General features: G+C 43.6%; 1 protein-coding gene across 3 annotated transcripts in view; it reads left to right on the top strand.

Annotated features, from left to right (window-relative positions):
• ctbp2a (C-terminal binding protein 2a) overlaps positions 1-18948 on the top strand; it is a 59948-nt gene that overhangs the window by 26758 nt on the left and 14242 nt on the right. The window contains exon 1 of one of the 3 annotated variants that reach the window (XM_029520450.1): positions 282-2550. The exons of 1 other annotated variant lie outside the window; for it this stretch is intronic. In XM_029520450.1, the coding sequence (XP_029376310.1) occupies positions 282-2550 (2269 nt within the window). Of the gene's footprint in view, positions 1-281; positions 2551-11613; positions 11744-18948 lie in introns of those variants that run through there. One more of the 3 variants, XM_029520452.1, reaches the window with a different exon arrangement.

An 18948-nucleotide genomic window follows, 5' to 3' on the forward strand; every position in this document is an offset into this window, starting at 1 on the left:
CAGAGATTAATTATTCAAGGACTGCCAGCCAAAGTGGGAGTAACCTGATAGCGTGGAGTTACAATATTACAAGCTGATATCGGGTGAAGAGGTAGACCCTGCTGAATTTTCTTTCCTGCGTCTTCTCCTTGTTCATATCTCCCTTTTCTGGTGCTGCAACAGACAAGAATTGAAGCAAAACTTTCTTGATCCCTGCTACAAGCAGAAGCTTTTGTTTTGTTTTGTTTTTGACTGTTGATACTTTCTCAGCTTTCTCTTTTCTTTTTCTTTTTTTTTTGCCAATGCTTGTCCCTAACAAACAGTTGGGTCTTGGTCGCTCCCACAGTTGGGACACATTAGGGGGGAATGAGGGTCAGTGGGCGGGGGCTGACAGTGTCTACGAGCAGCAGGCAAGACTAGCGGGCCGACGAAGCTCTCTGTCATACGGTGAGGGAGGGGGGTGGTACGAGCCTCCACCAGGGGTGCGTCCGCCTGACCTGGATTTGAAACGCGACCTGTATTCCTACCAAGACTCTCTCTATGGGCAGGTTTACGGAGAACGACACGACCTGCGGGGCTTGAGGAAAAGCTCCGTGCCAGATCTAAATCACTACGAACGACCACCCATGGCTCATCGAGGATCTATTTCGCATCAGGATTATTATTCCCATGACCCCGCTATGACTCCTCGACCACCTGAGGCTTTCTATCGGCCAGAGCACCAGCCTCCACCGCCTCACCCTCATCCACTCAGTAGGTCAAGCTCTCATTTTGGGATAGCACCTGGGGGCCGTGCTGCATGGGATCAAGGTCAAGGAGGGCGAGCAGGACCTCAGGCTCCATCATCCCCTCTACCTGCTCCTCCCCCACCTCCAACTGCTCATGAGCTTAATCGGGCCTATAGGGAACCTGGTGCTGTGACTGCTGCCAAGATGATACCAGATGCCCAACAGCGCATCCCCTCCCGAGACCCATCTCCTGGTCATTATGGCATGGAGCATGTGTCTCCTCGGTACGCCAGCGAGCCTCCACCCCTGACTGGCCAGTCAGTTTATACTGATGTTAATGGGCATCCAGTTGATCCACAGCAGCAGGCTGCCACCTGTCTAGTTGTAGATCCTGCAAGTCAAGGTATGATCATGAGGCAAGAGACAGCCTCACCCTACACCATCCAGCAACAACAAGTTCCACAGCAAATGCAACAGCAGCAGTTACATCAGCAACAACAAATTCAACAGCAGCATCTTCAGCAACAACTCCAACAGCAGCAGTTACAGCAGCAACAACTTCAGCAACAACAGCTACAACAACAGCAGCTTCAGCAACAGCAGTTGCAGCAAGACCAGTTGCAGCAGCACCTGCAGCAGCAGCAGCCCCTGCAGCCTCCACCTACCATGCCCGTCTCTGACGCTAACCTTTCTATGGTAGCTACACTTCCCGCTCTATCTGCCTCAGTGCAACCTGCTGCTGTTGCCCCAGCTGTACCTGCTCCTGTGGAGGCTGTACCAGCTTCAGTCCCACCTCCCCCAGCAACACCACTTCCTGCTCCCCTTCCTGCCCTTCCCCCCACGGCTCCACCGACACCATTGCCTGTTGACCCCAAGAAAGCAGCTGATCCTGAATTCCTTGCCCTCTTGCGAAATGAAGGCCTGTCAGAGAGCACTATCTCCTCCCTGATACAGCAGGGATTTGACTCGACTAGCATGCTGGCTGTTATGGAGGAGAACGATGTCCGCACTGTGGCCCCCAATCTTGGCCAGGCTCGTGTTCTTTCTCGAGTACTCCACAATTGCAGGAAACCTGTTGAGGCTCCACCAGTCCTCTCCCAATCTCAGACGCCCATGAGGGGCCGTTCCAATAGCTTTAGCCATCGCTCAGATGTCTTCCAGCAGCACCACCACCAGCATCCACAGCACCCTCCGCAGGCTCTAACTGTAGACCCCCAGCTGATGCCTCCACCGACTCCAGGGGCCTTGCAGACCATTTCGCCAAGAATGGGAGAAGTAATGGTTAGGAGGCCCAGCAGTGCCCCCTCTCACCACCTCCTGGAAACCTCAGGAAGCTACCCAGGCCAACCCCCTCGCTCACCAGGGCCATATGCTGGAGCCATTATGCCTGTTCAGTCGAGGCCTATGTCAGCCTACTCTTCTGGGGCTTCGATGCCAGGGATGTCCATGCAGGGGATGCAGATAATGCCACAACATATGACAGGGTCAATGCCTGCCATACCAGGTTCTATTCACTCCATGCCTGGTATGCCACAGCAAATGCCTGTGTCAATGCCAGCTCTACCACAGCCACCACAACAAGTACCAAAAGCATACTCTACCAACTACACAGTGCCCATGGAGCTGATGAAGAGGGACAGGAACTTACTACCATTGTCACCTATGCCCAGCCCTCACCCCAGTTCTCAGCTGATGCGTAAGGGTGTGGGACCTGCATCAGACAATGCCCTTGTACCTGTGGGTGCACCCATTCAAGGCCAAGGTGCCCTGGTTGCAAACCAGAAACTAAGTCGGCGCACAGGCCCACCAGTCATCGTGTCCACCATGGCATCTCCAGATACAAGTAAATCCTTTTTTTTCTTCTGTCTGTTTTTACTTCTGCCCTCACACATTTAGTTGTTTACTTTTGGCCGTGTTTTTATATCCATCTACACATCTGTCAGACATTTCCCACTCTCTCTCACTGGTTTGAATAGCTCCACAAAGCAGTGTTCCTCCATGTGGAGGGTCATATCATGATATTTCTAAGAGCCATTCAGTGTAAAAGCAACCGATATAAAGGTTCTGGTATTTCCTACAAAAAATAACATTGTATTGAATCATTGCTACGTGAATGTCATTTTGGTCAAAGAGAGTCTTTCTTCTCTTTTTTTATGTATTCTGTTTGTGCAACCATTGTTCAGCGAGAGAGCCCGTGAGATCTTTTTGGCTTGTAGTTGGTGGGGTGTGATGCATCGTGCCTGACTTCAAGAAAGTTCAAATACACTGGCAATGTTTATGGAACGTTTTTGAATCATTTTATTTTCATGGTCAGTGCCATAATTTGTTTGCTGTCGTGTTTGTTCTCATTACATCAACAATAGATGAATGGCGGGTCTTTCCTTCTTATCTAGGGCAGCAGAGCAAAATCTAAATGTTGCTGCTTCTCTTTTTTTTCTTTTTTGAAAACTGTTGTCAGGATTATGAATTAATACCTTAAAATGATAACTTCTGCAGTTCGGGCCATCCATTGCCTGTCCTAGTTTGCCATGATCCTTAAATGATACTTACATCTCGCTTCCTTGTCTCCTTATCTCCGTGAGAACCAGATTTGTCAGAATTCCTTTGACTTAGTGTGAAGAGCTTTTATTATTTGAGTAATCTTAGGCAGTTCCTTTGTCAGAATGACGTATCGCCCCATTAAATACAACACAAAATAGCACTGACGGGGAGCCATATAGAGGATTTGGGAGGAACAGCTGTCAGCACCCCTTTTTGATACCTTTTTAAATTTCAACAACTGTTCAGTCTTCATGCTACAGTCTAGTCATTGCATCCATGTGTGAGCTGTTCACACTAAGGGCTTCATTGACTAATAAACCAGATACTGTTTGCAGTAGTGCTAACTGTCCTGGAACATGAGCTGTCTGGGTATGTATGTGCATTGGCTTGCATTGGTGTGCATCTATGTACAAAATGTGCGATTTCATTGCAATTTTTTCCCCCTGATTTCTTTCATTCTTATGCGCTTTTAGCAGCTGTATGTCGTGCACATGGTAAGTAGCAACCCACTTGTTATAATCACATAATTTCTCACAACTATATAGTACATGGAGAAAGGTCCATAATGGCGATCTTAGCTGTTCATCTGAGCCATTGATGTAAATATTGCCTTTCTTGAAACTTTTCTGGTGTGTCACACACCATCTCCCTATAGCCCTCAAGTCTCTGATGTTATAAACATGGATCTCTTAGTGCTTTATGATAATGGGGGTGCATCAGCATAGCCTGGGAAGGCTTTATAGCCAGTTGGACCACGTAGGCTTCCTTTGGTCCTGCTGCTGTTAAGGTGGCCCAGTGAACTGCCTGGAATAGCAATTAGCTTTGCCATCCTCTTCTCTGATATGGCTACAGGGATCAGGTTTTACATGTCAGCTTGTGCATAAAATTCATCTTCTGCTTCCAGTTGAATTGGACATATTGAGTCAATACTTCCTGTTTAATACATCCATTGTGTAATCAACTGAGTCATGTTTTGAATGCATGTGACATATTAAAGCTTTAACTCAGGGACAGAAGCTATCTCTTCATCGATGACCTTCCAAAAAGTTTATTTCAGAGATTTGGGGCAATAAGGGTTGATTTCTCCATCAGCACCCATTTGCTAGAGCATCACTAGTGGCATCACTGGACAGATAAAATCGAATTACAGTGGTGATGGCCAATGTGTGATTGTGTCATTTTCTCTGTGCAGGTTGTAATGAGAAGGGGGGATATTAATCCCTCAGATCCCCCATTTCCACTGCTGCACTAATCCACAGATTCTCTCATTCGGTCCAGACTGTCCTCCTGGTTTCCTGTGTGAGTCTGTGAACAACTTTACATAACCAGTGGATTGTATTGGACCTTAATGGACGCCAAAGCAAGCTGGAAATGAATAATGTAACTGAAGCTGTTTTGTTGGCATCACTATGATCTTTAGGCCCAAGAAAACAGATATTAAACAATCCCTATGGATTGCCGGTCAAAAACAGTCTGCTGCTCTTAGTACAGATGGACACTTGCTCTGGAAAAGATTTCTTCAAGCCACATAAACATAAATTACCTTGTTAGTACACACACAGTCAGCAGAGTAGACCTCATTTGAATGTGGCTGACATTTGTTGCATTGGTAATTTCATCTGTTAATGGACATGACCGCAAAGCTGTTCTGAAAGCATATTCCCAAATTGTATGTTGCTAGGCAACATGGGTTTTGGTAGCAGATTTGCTTCTGGTTAAAGGGTCCGTCCATTGTCAGAAAACACTGCAAATTTACTCATTACTTGTATTTCTTTTACGAAATGGCTGGCTGAGCTAATGCATCAAGTAGATGGTATTAATAAGCTGTGTTCACGCACTTCTTTTCAAGTGGGATCAATTAGGAGGCTTTGCTCGAGAAACATTTTTAGCCAACAAAATGAGATTACACTTCCATATTAATAATTTGTCAGGTAGACAAATTATCCTGTAAGAGTAGCAATAATACATTTTACATGCTTTAAAATCTGATTAGTTATGAGTTTGTGATGACTCTTGATAATTTGACAATTTCAGACAATTCATTAGGTCCGGCAGTGAGTTGCACCCACAGCTGGAGAGTTTCCCTCTGAACTAATTGTGCCTGCGTGAATACGGATAGCATACCCCCACACACCTCAGTATACATGCTCTCCACCCTTCAGCAGGACCCCACCTTTACAGGACTCATTAGGACTTACTACCCATCCCCCACAGTGGTGTAACTGCTGCCTGTGACATATCCAGTTCTTCACTTCCATCACGCTGGGTGTGTTATCTTCTGTTTGTGTACTCGTTGGATTGGGGACCTGATGCCAGCTCAGGTCATTTCTGCTCTGGGTGACTTGCTTGCTTGGACCTTGCCTGATGATGGGGGAGGGTTATGGCATGTTACTTCTGGAGATGACAGATTATGTTTTAACAGGGTCCAGGTCAAAGCTACAGGCAGTTGTTAAACTGAGTGAAGGATTAAAGGGGGGAGTCCTACTGCTACTCATAGATGATGATAGTTGTATGGAGGGTGGGGGAGGGCATGGACAGCTGTCAGTCACACTTGGGCTCTACGTTGAAATCAGACTGAATGTTAAATGTTACGTCTAGAATTTGAGAGGGTCAACGTTTGGCCTTAATCTGTGTTGACAGTCAAACACTTTGTTCATCATGCTGTTGGTCACTGTTTGCTACACACGACCTTCAGAATTGCAACCAGTGGATTAAATTATGATGTTTCAGAGAAACATACATTCATTCATTCATTCATCTTCTACTGCTTATCTGTTTCTGGGTTGTGGGGGGTGCTGGAGCAAATCCAAGATCACATTGGGCAAGGGCGGGACAGAGACCGACAGAGACGAACCACCCACACTCAGACCTACGGACATTTTAGAGTCACCAGTTAACCCAAACATGATGTGTTTGGACGGTGGGAGGAAACCCAGGCAAGCATGGGGAGAACATGCAAACGAACAAAAGGGCCCCAGGTCAGGGAACTGAACCCGTGACCTTCTTGTTGTGGGGCAACAGCCCTAACCACTATGCTGCCGTGCGAGCAACATACACATTATCCTAATTTTGGCCTATAATGCATAAAGTCCTTTCTTCTGACTTGTTGACCATAATGGATGTAGATGCAGTAATCCTTTTGTGCGTCGACAAATATTTCAGTTCCTGGCAGTTGTAGTACATCCGAGGCTTGGGTGGATGTTAGGAAATTTTTGTTGAACATTTCCGGTTTTAGGTTCGAGCTTCTGTGCACATAAAATTAAAGTGGAGACAACAAATTTGTTGAAACCTCTGAACTAGAAAATGTGGGTTCTATAAACATGATAATGAATTCAGCAGCACTAATTTTCAGATTCTGGGTCAATTTTAGCTGCAATTATGGGACAGGGCTCTGTTCACAATTGATTTATTCATTTAAAAAAAAAAAAAAAAGCTCTGCTGTTTCAATTTGAGCTTCATGGACTTGTAAGCATTGTCAGCTGAGTTTAATGGGTATTACTGCATTTAAAGATATCTGTCAAACACAATTTGGAGGGCTTAAAAAGAGATAAACTATCTTAAGTTGTTGGCCATAACATGACTATATAGAGTTTTCTTTGTTTAAGGAATTGGAGAATAACACTAACAGAAAACTTCTGAATCCAGCCTGCAGCTTGTATGTAGGATGATGCATATGTAGCAGGTGTCAGTGTTGACGTGTGTTAAAGCACAGTGCGGAGCTGCTTTCCCCACCAGATGTTCCTTTTAATATCAGGCACTGACTTCCTTTTCCTTCATGAGTAAATAAAGCCTCTAGTTTCCATCTAGCTGTCACTCTGCCAAGAATTTACATCCATATAAATCTGCAGTGCTCATTTTTTATTCATCACTTTCTCCTTTACTTTTTTCCATTTGTTTAAATTGTCCTTTGTCTTGTTTTTTTTTTCCACCTCCTGTTCCTCTTATTACCTTTAACTTCCTTTTCTCTAACTCACTTGCTCGGAGAATGTCATTTCCTCAAAAACATCATACCTAGCAGATTCACTTGTGACTGTGGGTCGTGGGTCATACAGCTCCTATGAAGGAAAGGTGGGGAATATAGCAACGGAGAGGATGGAGGGTTATTCTACCCAGAGTCGGCACATTACAGAGAACACTGAGCAAGAAACACTAAGAAGTGGCGTTTAACTTATTGAGGACTGCTTTAGATTAGATCATAAAGGATTGACTGCTTTTGAGGCAGAGAGTCTCAAAAATGGGTGGAGGATTGATCTAAATGGAAACTCTGTCCAGCCAACTTGGAGCATGTAAAGGAGGAGAAGAGAGGGGAGGGGAGGAACGCGAGAGGAACGCAGGAGGAGGATAGCTCCAAACCATGCAGTGCTCCAAAATAACTACTTACCATAAGAAGTAGCACAGAAGATGGCAGATCCAAGATGAAATGCTAAATTAATAAAACAAAACCTGTTGTCAACATCTGTTTTTGTTGATGTTGTTAACAAATCCTTCAGCACCAGCGTATGTTTACAGTGGAGTGCATGCTCATAAATTTAACTCTTAATTTAAGAAATGTGTCGAAATATTAAAAAGAGCTTAGATCTATATCAATAATGTTTTACCTTTTTGCATACACATGTATCATAATATACAGTACAGGTGTCATAACTAGAAACCGACCCTCAAAAAGACAAAGTCTTACCAGGGAGTTAAACAGCTCTTTCGGGGCAGTTTGTGCACATTTCAGAGAGACTTGAAGTGATTAACTGCTGCTGGTGGGAATAGAGGCGAAGGAAGGACAGAGGAGGTCATATGCTCCAACATTTGCAGCTCAAAGGCAAAAAAAAGAAAAAGAAAAGGAATGAAATGAGAAGCTGACGCCCATTTTCCTCATCAAAAGTCATGCTACCTTCATCCAACCTTTTTGTAAGTCTTCCTTCTTTTAACTCCTCTCCTCTCCTCTCAGTTCCCCCTCTCTCAGTGCCAACCTGGGAGTCACCCTGAATTATTCATTTTGAGAAAATGAAATCTTCACGGGTGTTAAACCAGAGCGAAGAGGAGGCAGGGCTGACCATGTTCATGGTATAATGTGTGTTTGTGTCTGTCTGTGTGTGTGTGGCCAGCCGTTGTGTTAACTTATGCAAGGGGGTTGATACGTTTAGAGGTGCAGATGAATTTCATTTGCACCCAAGGAAAATATTTTACATTTCTCAGAGTGCACGTCAGCCATGTTCATAGATTCGCGGACGCCTGTTCACACTCTGTTGGTGTCAGCCTACAGCAGGAGGGACGTAATAAGTGACGCCTTCTGCTATTCATCCCTGACCGTCTCACACTCACGTCTACTTTACATCTCTTTCAGTTTCTAACCAAGGTAGTTCACACAAATAGAGAAGGAAAAGCAAAGGACAAGAATGGTGGCACTGAAGGGACAAGGGTGAGATTTATGTGCTGAGATTGCAGTAATAATAATAATAATAATAATAATATTAAAAAAAAACTCAACATATGTTGTCCACCTGCAGCTCTGCCATCTCACCTTCTCCCGCTTCTTTTCCACTGCCCTTGCTCTCCTCTCACCCTTCTCCCCCTATTTCATTTGTGCTTCAGTCATTTGGCAACAAAACGTAGATCACAGGAGGCAGATGGGATGGAGAATTTTAGAGGTCAAATTATACAGTAGGTCTTTCTCCCTCCAGCGCGCTCTTTTCATGAATGAGGCCTTTTTACCCCAGGCCTAGTTTGTGGGCTCTGGTTACATGTTGTAACTAAACCTCTTCAATGGAGCTCTTTAATCTCACTGCACTCTTAGTGAGCTTACAGTGCATTTCACACAGTTCAACAGCACAGCACAATACATGGAGTGTGATGTTTTCAAATTGAGGAGGTTCAACACTTCCCTGAACCCAGCAGCAGCAGCAGGACATCTTCAGATCACTTAATGAGTCAGACCGACAACCGCGATCAGAGCTGATATGAATGAGCGACAACTGAGTGAATGGGCACCTGAGTGCTGAAAATCTGCTATATTATAAGGAAGGAACCAAAATTCCTTTCTAATAATAAAGCAAATATTCAGCACTCAGGTGCCCATTCACTCAGTTGTCGCTCATTCATATTGTCATTACACATTGACTTATACTGCATTTGTGAGGATGGCATAACTGCAGCGTTTAGATCGAATGATTTCTGGATCTTCATTTGCGTTTTGCGCTGCTGAACTTTAACACACTTCTTGCCTTGTTTAATATTAGCTAAGCCTCAACTGGATTGAGGCACAATCTATATGTAAAAGAGAACAAAAACTAGAAACTCTGTGTTCCTTGGTTCTGGATGTTTCAGTGGGTGAGAATTTGAGATCTAAGTGTAAGTTGTCCAGTTTTCTCTGTGTGCCCTGAATTCAATATCTCTTTCCTCAAAGTTTACACAAATGTTGAACACATTTGGCTGTTATTCAGTACTGTAATTCAGAAGGGGAAGATTCAGACAATTTTCTCCAAGTTGGATATTAAGTAAACAAAAACAACTGACAGGCAGTAAGTGTAGTCAATTAAATAGTGGAACATTTCTGATCAGAAAAAATGATTGCACCTATATGTCAAAGTCTTAAAACATGAAATAAGAAGGATAGGTGTCTGGCTATAGAACATTAAAGTTTTGTAATATATTTATATATTTGAAAAATGTTTGCACATACACTTTTATACACCTTTATACACTTCCTTCCAATCCGCCACTGTTCAAAATTAAATGATGACACATCTTGACCATGTGTAACCCCTTTGCAGAAGCTGTTGTTTTCTGCGTATGATGACCCGGAGGCAGCAACCTCTTAACCTTCTTTATGGAAATCCTGTTAAGGCGTCTGTTGGAGGCAGAGCAGCTCAGTCTTGTGCTGCACTCTCAGGCTAGTGTAGTTGTGAACATGCTAATCTGTTACTGCTGAGCTGGGTTTTAAACGTTAGAGTTAAGTCGAGCCCTGGAAGGATCTGCTTAAGAGTTGCCGCAAGTTCCCATGTAGGAATCAACTGTTTGCAAGTGCAAACAGATATGTGCAGATATTTTAACATATGGGAAACAATTTTCGATGAACAATAGTGTTCACAAATGTTTGTGCAATACTGAAACATTAAGGTCATTTCTCCTGTGGGGCTGCATGTACACGGAGGTCTCACCTCACCTTTCACCTTGTCTGTAACTGTCATCACCTGTCCCTCTTGTGTCTGTGTGCATGTCCAAGGCCTCTGTGTGGGCACAACTATTGCTGATGTGAACACTGAGTGAAATTCTCACTTTATAGCCTTGAAAACAAGCCACTTAATGGCTTGCTGAGCGGTTAAATCAATCTACTCGTGCTCATGTTAAAGAGCGGGCGGGATAAGAATCACAGTGAGATTCTGTGAAGCAGAGTTTGTGAGCAAGTGGGAGTGAGACTGAGAAGCGGGTGGGGGGAAGGGGCTGGCACTCCTAAAGGACCGTGAAGGCCAGATCACAAATAATAAAACAGAGACAGGGAGGGAGGAAAGGAGGGTGGGGAGATAAAAAAAAAAAAAAAGCAGAGGAAAATATGTTGAGCGAAGGGGAAGGTCGGAGAGAATGGAAGAGAGAGCCGTACGTGTGCCAGGAGCACTGCACCTCTCGCTGTGACTAGTGCTCTTCAAGGATTTTACCCTCCCACCCCTCTCTCACCCCCTTCGCCTCTCTTTCGTCTCTTTTATTTACCTCCTACATAGCTGTGGCACCGGCTTGTTTTCTCTGTCTTTTTTCGTCTTTTCCACCAACGCCCCCCCCCCCCCAACCCCTTCCCCTTTCTCTCACTCTTTCTCTCGCTCTCTCTCTTTCTGTGACTTGCAACAAAAGGCTGACGGAGTGAGCCTGACGTCTGAATGAATAGCCCAAACCTGCCGTGAAGGGAGAGAAGAGGGAGACGCAGCAGGAAAGGAAAGGCTCGGGAGAAAATATACAAGTGATCTGGCTGAAGAGGTGGAAAAGAGGAGCGCAGAGAAGTGTTGATTGCTGGCTGAAGACAAATAGATCCTTTATTTATTTATTTAATTTTTTTTCCTACCCCAGTTCTTTGGAGATTAAAGGAGTTGAAGGCACCGCTTCAACTGCACAGGCTGGTGACGATCGTAGTTTTCGCTCAGTCCCCATCTTCCCCCCTCAGCCGCTGCCCTCCTTTGCCACCTTCCATCCCCCCACCCCCCTTTGAAGAGTACCAGTCGTCTGAGAAAGAGAAATGGAGCTTCTGGGGGTGAGGTGACGAAGGAGGACAGATTTGGAAACAAGCGGTGGGAGAGCAAGTGAAGACAGCGAAAGAAGACACAGAGAGGGAGGGAGGGAGGGAGGGAGGCTGGAGGAGGAGAAAGAAGTAGAGAGGAGACAAGAGGATAACCCCAGGACATACTGTGTGAGAATCCCCCAACGCCCACTTCTTCTTTTTTTGTGTCCCTCTCCACTACATTTCTTCTGCAATGTGCAGCTCATGATTTGAAGAATGTGGAGACAGCATTTCCCAGGCAAGGAGCATGTTTCACATTGTCTTGTACGTGTATGTGTGTGTGTGTGTGTGTGTGTGTGTGTGTGTGTGTGTGTGCAAACTCATAAAGGGTAATAATAAAAAGCTGTGGTGTGTGATGGCAAGAGGTAAGGGGGGTGGGAGGGGCTGGATTTGGCTGTAAGGCTAATGAGCCTCTTATGTTTTTGCAATGAAGTGTGTCATGAAAACTGTGTGTGTGTGTGTGTGTGTGTGGTGGGGGGGGAGTGTTCTTGCATGAGGGAAAGCACCCACATGAGTGTGTCATTGTTTCCTTTTTTTGAAACCGCAGAGCTCTCTCAGCAGCAAGAGGAAAGCAAGATTAGATGGGTTGCCATTTGGAAGGTCAAAGGTCAGCGAAGCATTGGCACAGGAGATGCTCTCTGTGAGAGTGTTAATGGTCGTTCCCGCGTGTGAATACTGTCTCTCTCAGGATGTGTATTCAGGCATGAACTCTGGGTATATAGCTGTTTCAGGGGTTCATGATTTTGATTTTGATTTATTTACTAATATGTTTTGATCCATGGATGTAACTGTCCAAATTTTACTGCATATGGTATGAAATATTTTCTGAAATAATTTCTAATATTATGGTGAAAGGGAGCATAAATATGATTTGGGGCACAAACAAGCAGCTTAATTGTATTAGGACTCAGGCTTGTAATCAGCTGTTAATTCAACACTTTCTTTTTCGCTTTCAATTACCAGAGGCAGAGCTGTCAACATCCCTGAAACGCCTTATTTACAGTAACTAAGTGTGATCAGTGTTCTTCCCTTAGGCAGCGCCAAACACAACTTATAGTGGATGCTCCTGACACAAGTGCACACAACCTGTGTGTGTGCATGCCAAGAAGAGCTGGAGTGCAGTGTCCACTATTCACTTGTGCTGACAGCTGCTTTTGTCACAGGATCCAAATTGTTTTTGGGCTGTGCCGGGGAAGCAGAAAAGACAGCATTTAAATAAGAGGTGGGGATGGATGGATCGCTGTCATCTCTCCCTCACCTTTAGTTGTGACACTGATATCACCTGTGATGACTTGATGACATTGTATGTTTTCTGCTTCCGTCTTCTCCCTCTTTCATTTTTTTTTTTTTTTTTTTTTTAACATGCAGTTACACTTTGCCTTCATGTCATATCCTCCATCTTCTCCTCCCCTCATTCCATCTTGGCTGGGGGTTAGGGTGGTGATAAGTTTGGTGGAGGGCAGGCAGGGAGGACAAACAAGGTCTTTGTGTGTCCACATAGTGGAACAAGAGACCGGCTGGGGTGGCGATGTTGCAGCCGGCCACTGATAGGGTCTGGAATGAGGGCCTGGAGGAGGCAAGTCTGCTAAAATAATAATAATAATAAAAAAAAGAAACCTCCCCTCCTTTCTGCAGATGCCAGTGGATTGTAAACATACTCAAGAAAGCAGACACTCCAGAGAATGCAGGCAGCGGATTCTTGTCAACATGTATGCGCAGTTGTGTGAGTTGTGAGAGTGTAATATAGCTGTTTTATATTAAGTAGTGTGCAGGTGGACGCGAACCATCAGCGCGAAGAGAACAGAGGTACAGTAGACGGGAGCATTGGCACCGAGAGCTGTGAATGCCCTTGAACATTTTATTTAACAAAATCTGTGACACTCCTGATAATCACCAGCCATTAATGGCTATCAGCTGTGGGTGTGTGTGAAGCTCAGTGCAGCCAAACTGCATGTGTGCAGCATTGAAACATGTTAGCTCCCTGATGCTTCCCATTAAAATGCTAAAGGAAAACACTGTCAACATTCAAATGGTGTTCTGCAAACTTGCACCTCATGATTGCGTTGCCAGGTTGGGTAACTTTTTTGGAAGGTCGGTGGGGGGCAAGACTTGTTATCAAGAAATTGAGCCTTTCCCTTCTTGTTGCTGCACTTGCCACAAAGAAAGCCCACTGGGTTTTGCCCGCCCCCCTCTTTCACTTCCTGTTGAACTATCCCATCCCTGAAGCCCCCCCAGCTTGGGAGTTGCTAGGTAACCAGAACCAGCTGTTGGTCCTAAGCCCGTTGAGCCCGTTTTGGCTCGGCGTCAACAGCGGAGTAGTTTTCTCTGAAAGCTCACGGTGAACTCGGTGACCGCTGCTGTGGCCCTGACATCATCGTGCCATGGAAAATCTTCCCCACTTCCTTTTGTTTTTTCAGTTTTATTGTTCCGCTGAAGCAGGGACCAGTGTGGGAGCGTCTGCGGAGTGTATCACACCAGTCTGTGTAATTTAGGGGCATTTCATCACCTTCCATCACACACAAGGAGGGGGAAGGAGATGGAGAAAGAAGCAAGAGAGGGCAGGAAGAGAGTGAAAAGAATTAGCTGGTGGGTGGCAAGGTTTTGCCACATGTAATTTAGAGTCAGTTGAAAATGACATTGGGATATAAAAAAGGGTTTCTAAGCGTGTCAGACCTTTGTAGGGGAGGTTACTGAACTGTCTCAGAACTCTATTGAAAGAGTTTTGAGATGGGAGAGTATGTTGTGATTTATTCAGGAAATCACAATTGTGCAGGTAAGTTAATACCACTGCGTTCCCAAAGTGGACCATTTACCTTTCAAAGCGTGTGTGTGTGTGTGTGTGTGTGTGTGTGTGTGTGTGTGTGTGTGTGTGTGTGTGAGAGAGAGAGAGAGAGAGAGAGAGACTACCTCACAAACAAGCCACAAGAAATCTGAGGGGAGTGCATTAACTTGCAAATGGAATCGTCTTTGTAAACCAAGTGAGGCGTGTTTCAGATCCATGAAACCACAAAACCAGAGCGCATGATCTGTCAGAAAATAGAGCTTGAGAAGTAAAGATAACTGATGGTGTTTAGTGTTATTAAATGCCAATTTAAAGATTGGTTTCCCAACCCTAGGGGAGAAGCACCGGTTTGAGCGACGGTTTATTTTCTTTCATTGATTGTTTGCGCTCTATTTAAGAAATGATCCCTCTCCCTCTGAAAACTGTGACTCACAGTGTCTGGCAGCAGAGCTTTCTGAGCTGCTTTTCCAAGATCAGCCCTTCCAAATGAGAGAATTAGACACCAGATCGTATTCACTAAGGAGAGACATATTTCTACAAGTTCTGCTTTTTTTCTCTCTCACTCGCTCTTTCTAACATTTGAAAAGATTACTTCTATTTCTGTTGTCAGAATCCAGAAAGGCTTTTTAGTGTGGAACATCTGCAATCCATTTGTGGTTGAGAGTATGCTCTTGCCAGCTCTGCCAAAAAGTTTTTTTACTGCCTGGAGAATCATCCAGTTTGTGATTAGCTTTGGCTAAAGGGTGATATCAGCCATCCTACATTACAGATTCCCTTGAGGGATGTAACAACAAATGACCCCCACCGAATAAGGCTATCTGCTGTCACACTGAACATGGTTTAGATTTACTTAGTCAAGCAGCAGGCTTTGTTTCTTTATAGCTTGCTGGCCTACAGACAATGCTGGCTGTTGTGCTATGATAAATGCTTTGGGTACAATAACAGGAAATTGGCACAGGCAATTTGCATTTTTATCCAGCCAAGATATCCTACCGCTTAATGTAAACCATCTTTAGTCATGTTGTTTCTGCTTGCAGAAGTTTACATAACAGCAAATAGAGCCCTCAAAAAATGTCTCTGTGGTGCATTTTTGTCCTGCTCAAAAGTGAGTCTGGCCTTCTGTGTGATGTTGGGTGGAACTCTGTGTTTTGACAGGGAAAATTCTGGCTTTGCTTTAGTCCAGATTCTGAGTCTGGCTGCCGTGTGGGGTGGCTGGCAAGCTGCAGCCAATCTCCCCTGGCCGGTGCTGACCCAGGGGAGAAAATGGGATGAGAAGAGGGTAGTGGATAGAAACAGTTAAGTCAAGTAAAAAAAACTAGGGGAAAAAAAATCACGTCTTTTTTCTGAATTAATAGCTGGGTGCTGGCATGAAACCAGCTCCTCTGCGGCCAGCGGGGGTAGAAGGAGCCACACCAGGATGACGTAACGCGTATAGATTATTGGTATAAGACTGACTTATGGTCTCCCTTTTGCTCTGCTGAGTTTGTTTAAATCTCTATAACTTGTGTGGATGAGAAAAAGACAGAGACTGTAATAGTTCAGTGAACACCTGTGGGTGGAGAGCAATTTTTTTTAATGATTTCTATACAAGAGGGCTTGTTTTGTCAAGTCACTAATTCATCATCTTGACATAAATCAAATTGTCTTTTCATAAACATTAGATTCAAATGTGCTTAATTGTCACAAATGAATCATCTAAAATCAACAGGCATACAGAAACCATTGACAGATATGTTACTGATCAAAATTACCATCAACAGATGAATGTTATGACAGCTGTCTGCAGCTGCAAGCTAATTCTGTAAATCTCTGCAATACCCCGCAAGGACCAATAATGCCCCAACAGTAATATAAATTTACTTTACAGAAGCCTGTAGTGGACCATACAGGGCCATACAGAAAGTCAGTACACTAATATTCCTGCAATATAAGAATTTTAGTCTGTGATTGCTTCCCTAAAGTACAAATAGTTTTCTGACTGGGCAGTGATTTAATAACAGTTTTCCTCAACTCTCAGAAACATCCCAATAGTCAAATTTTACTGTCCAGATGAACAGCCTTTTTGGAGGAGAGTGGAGCTCATCCTAACTCAAATCAGGGAAGAGTGCACCCCGGACAGGTAGCAGGTAATCCAAAGAACCAGTGAGTCTAGCCTACATGTCTTTCAGTGCTGGGCAAGTTATTAAAAAAAAAAAAAAAAAAGTAATTAGGTACAGTTGCTAGTTCCTTCTATCAAAAAGTAACTAAATTAGTTACTCAGTTACAAATTAGAAATGTAACTAATTACTGCGGAAAGTAATTATTTCCTTACTTTCAAGTTGATTTTTAAATGTTCAAATGTGTCTGAATATGGCTCCACCTCCACCCTTCTTTAACGGAACTTAAAATACATGTTCAATGAGAAGATGTTTGCTCAAGTTTGATAGATGATAGATGGATGTGATGATGTGGAGGGGCACTTTTGTCCAGGGTATAATGTGCATTTCACAACTCCATTCCTTCCTTTAATTTCTTGGAGGGAAAAGTAATGGCTATACTTCATTTAGAGAAGGCTACTTTTGGATTATTTGGGCTCGCCATTCCTATTTCTCTTTGACTGACTCACTTGTGTCGTTCATTGTGTGTCCGACTCTGCATGCTTTTTTCAAATTTCTGTGAACAGCATCTGCCCAACTCTACATCTGATTGGCTCATCATGAAATTTTGCTCTACCTCAGCCTATCATCATCATTTATGCGATTGTCTCGTGCCCACTAACCTTGGAAGAGCACCAATAAAGTCTTTGCTTCTCGGCTCAGCGATCTCGTTGGTCTGATGGGGGGGAAAAAAGTTTCAATTATAATAAAACACTGCATTTTTTGGCAGTAACAGCATTATAAAGATGGGAAGAGTAATTAATTAGATCAGTCATTACCCCTTGTTCCCATCACTGATGTCTTTGGACTGAAGCTGGAGTACCTGTCGGAAATGCAGACATGCTTTTTGAGAACATGCAAACTCCACACAGCTAGGCACCAGGGCTGTAAAAATTGATATTTTGACATTGACCTATATTACCATATTACTCCATAACCATATTTCCCAATTCTCTTTTTCTTTTGGCTTACATTAAAGGCTCATTATTGATGTTGTCATGATGGCAGGTTATATAACAGTGCATCTTCTCCCTCCTCTTCCTGCTCAGCTGGTGGTTAATTAAAAACGTAACAAACATATATATATATATATAAACAATATATATATATATATATATATGTTTTATGTCTATATCGGAGTAAAATATTGAAGCAGGAGCTATTTGGAATATTTTAGGCTGAATCAAGGGGAAGGGGTCATTCATGCATGTCATTTCTAAACACTTCCTTCCTGACAATTGGAGTGCATTTAAAGTGTGTCACTGATGACGGATTCTGTTTGACCTCCGCTGAACAGGGAAATGCTTTGTAGTGCAGTATATGTTTGACTGAGTGAGACCAGAGTCCCAAAACTCATTCACTTGGATGTGACAAAAAATTCCCTGGAGGGCTAGGTAACAAGAAGCCAACAGTCAACAACTGTTTCTTTCCGAAGATGCAGTCTGATTGTCCAGGTAGTTTTTTTTTTTTCACACATTAAAATGGACATTGTTACTTTTTTTTAACTGGAAGAATTTTTTTTTCTGTTCCTCATCCACTGGACACCTTAAATCACTGCCCAGGTATTTGAGTCACCAGAACGCTTGCCTTAATTTTCCACAGATTCATAGTGGTAAATGCAGTGCCACATTCTGCCTTATTCGGCTGGAGAAAGGCTTTTAGCCACCAGGAAATAATGAATCAACAGCATTTTGACCTGCTTCCCACCGATGGCTGCTTCTTGTTTGTGTGTACGTACACAGCGGATACTGTGTTCGCAGTTTTGTCCGTTCATCTCAGAGTGTGTGTGTGTGTGTTTGAGTCAGCGCACACTGCTGCTGTGAGTAGTGGTGTGTTTTCCTATGTGCAACTGTTGGATGTCAGAAACATCCGATTCCTCAGCCAGTCTGAGCTGTGATAATGAACTCGGCAGGAGTGTGATGAGAAGGTGCTGGGAGAAGTGTGGAGCCACAGGTGTGTTTGGCGCACAGTCCTCCTCTCCTCGGAGCTGCCTCGCTCGATGACACGAACCACATACACACAGGTCCCACCGGTGAGAATAATACAGGCTTTCAGCTTATACAGAGAGATTGAGGTCACCGTTCCCGCATTATTCTTTTTAACCTTTTCTGTCTTCTTTTCTCATCATTCTTCTCATTTGGTTTGCCATCTAGTCTTTTATGAAGTACTGCTTTTATTCGGGGCACTGCACAATAATAATATTGTTAATGGCTGTAATATAATATAAAAATAAAAAAATTCTTCATCTCAAAAGCATTTTATAAAACAGTTGTAAAATGGCTCACACTGCAGTTATAAAACCCTTCAGCTCATAAAATCAAGAGCAATGTAAGCAAGATATAAAACATGAGAGCAAAGCAATAATATATAAAATGGCCTCCTGAACAAGGTCAGTAATAACAAACTGTCTTTTTAGCTGATTTTTTTTTTTTTTTTTTTTGAGTGAATGTGTAATTTACTGTTTTCCTCTGAATTAATATATTTCTAATAATCAAAATCAAAAAGTACTGAAGGTGGCATCAAGAC

Source organism: Echeneis naucrates, chromosome 15 (assembly GCF_900963305.1).
Source record: "Echeneis naucrates chromosome 15, fEcheNa1.1, whole genome shotgun sequence".
NCBI lineage: Eukaryota > Metazoa > Chordata > Actinopteri > Carangiformes > Echeneidae > Echeneis > Echeneis naucrates.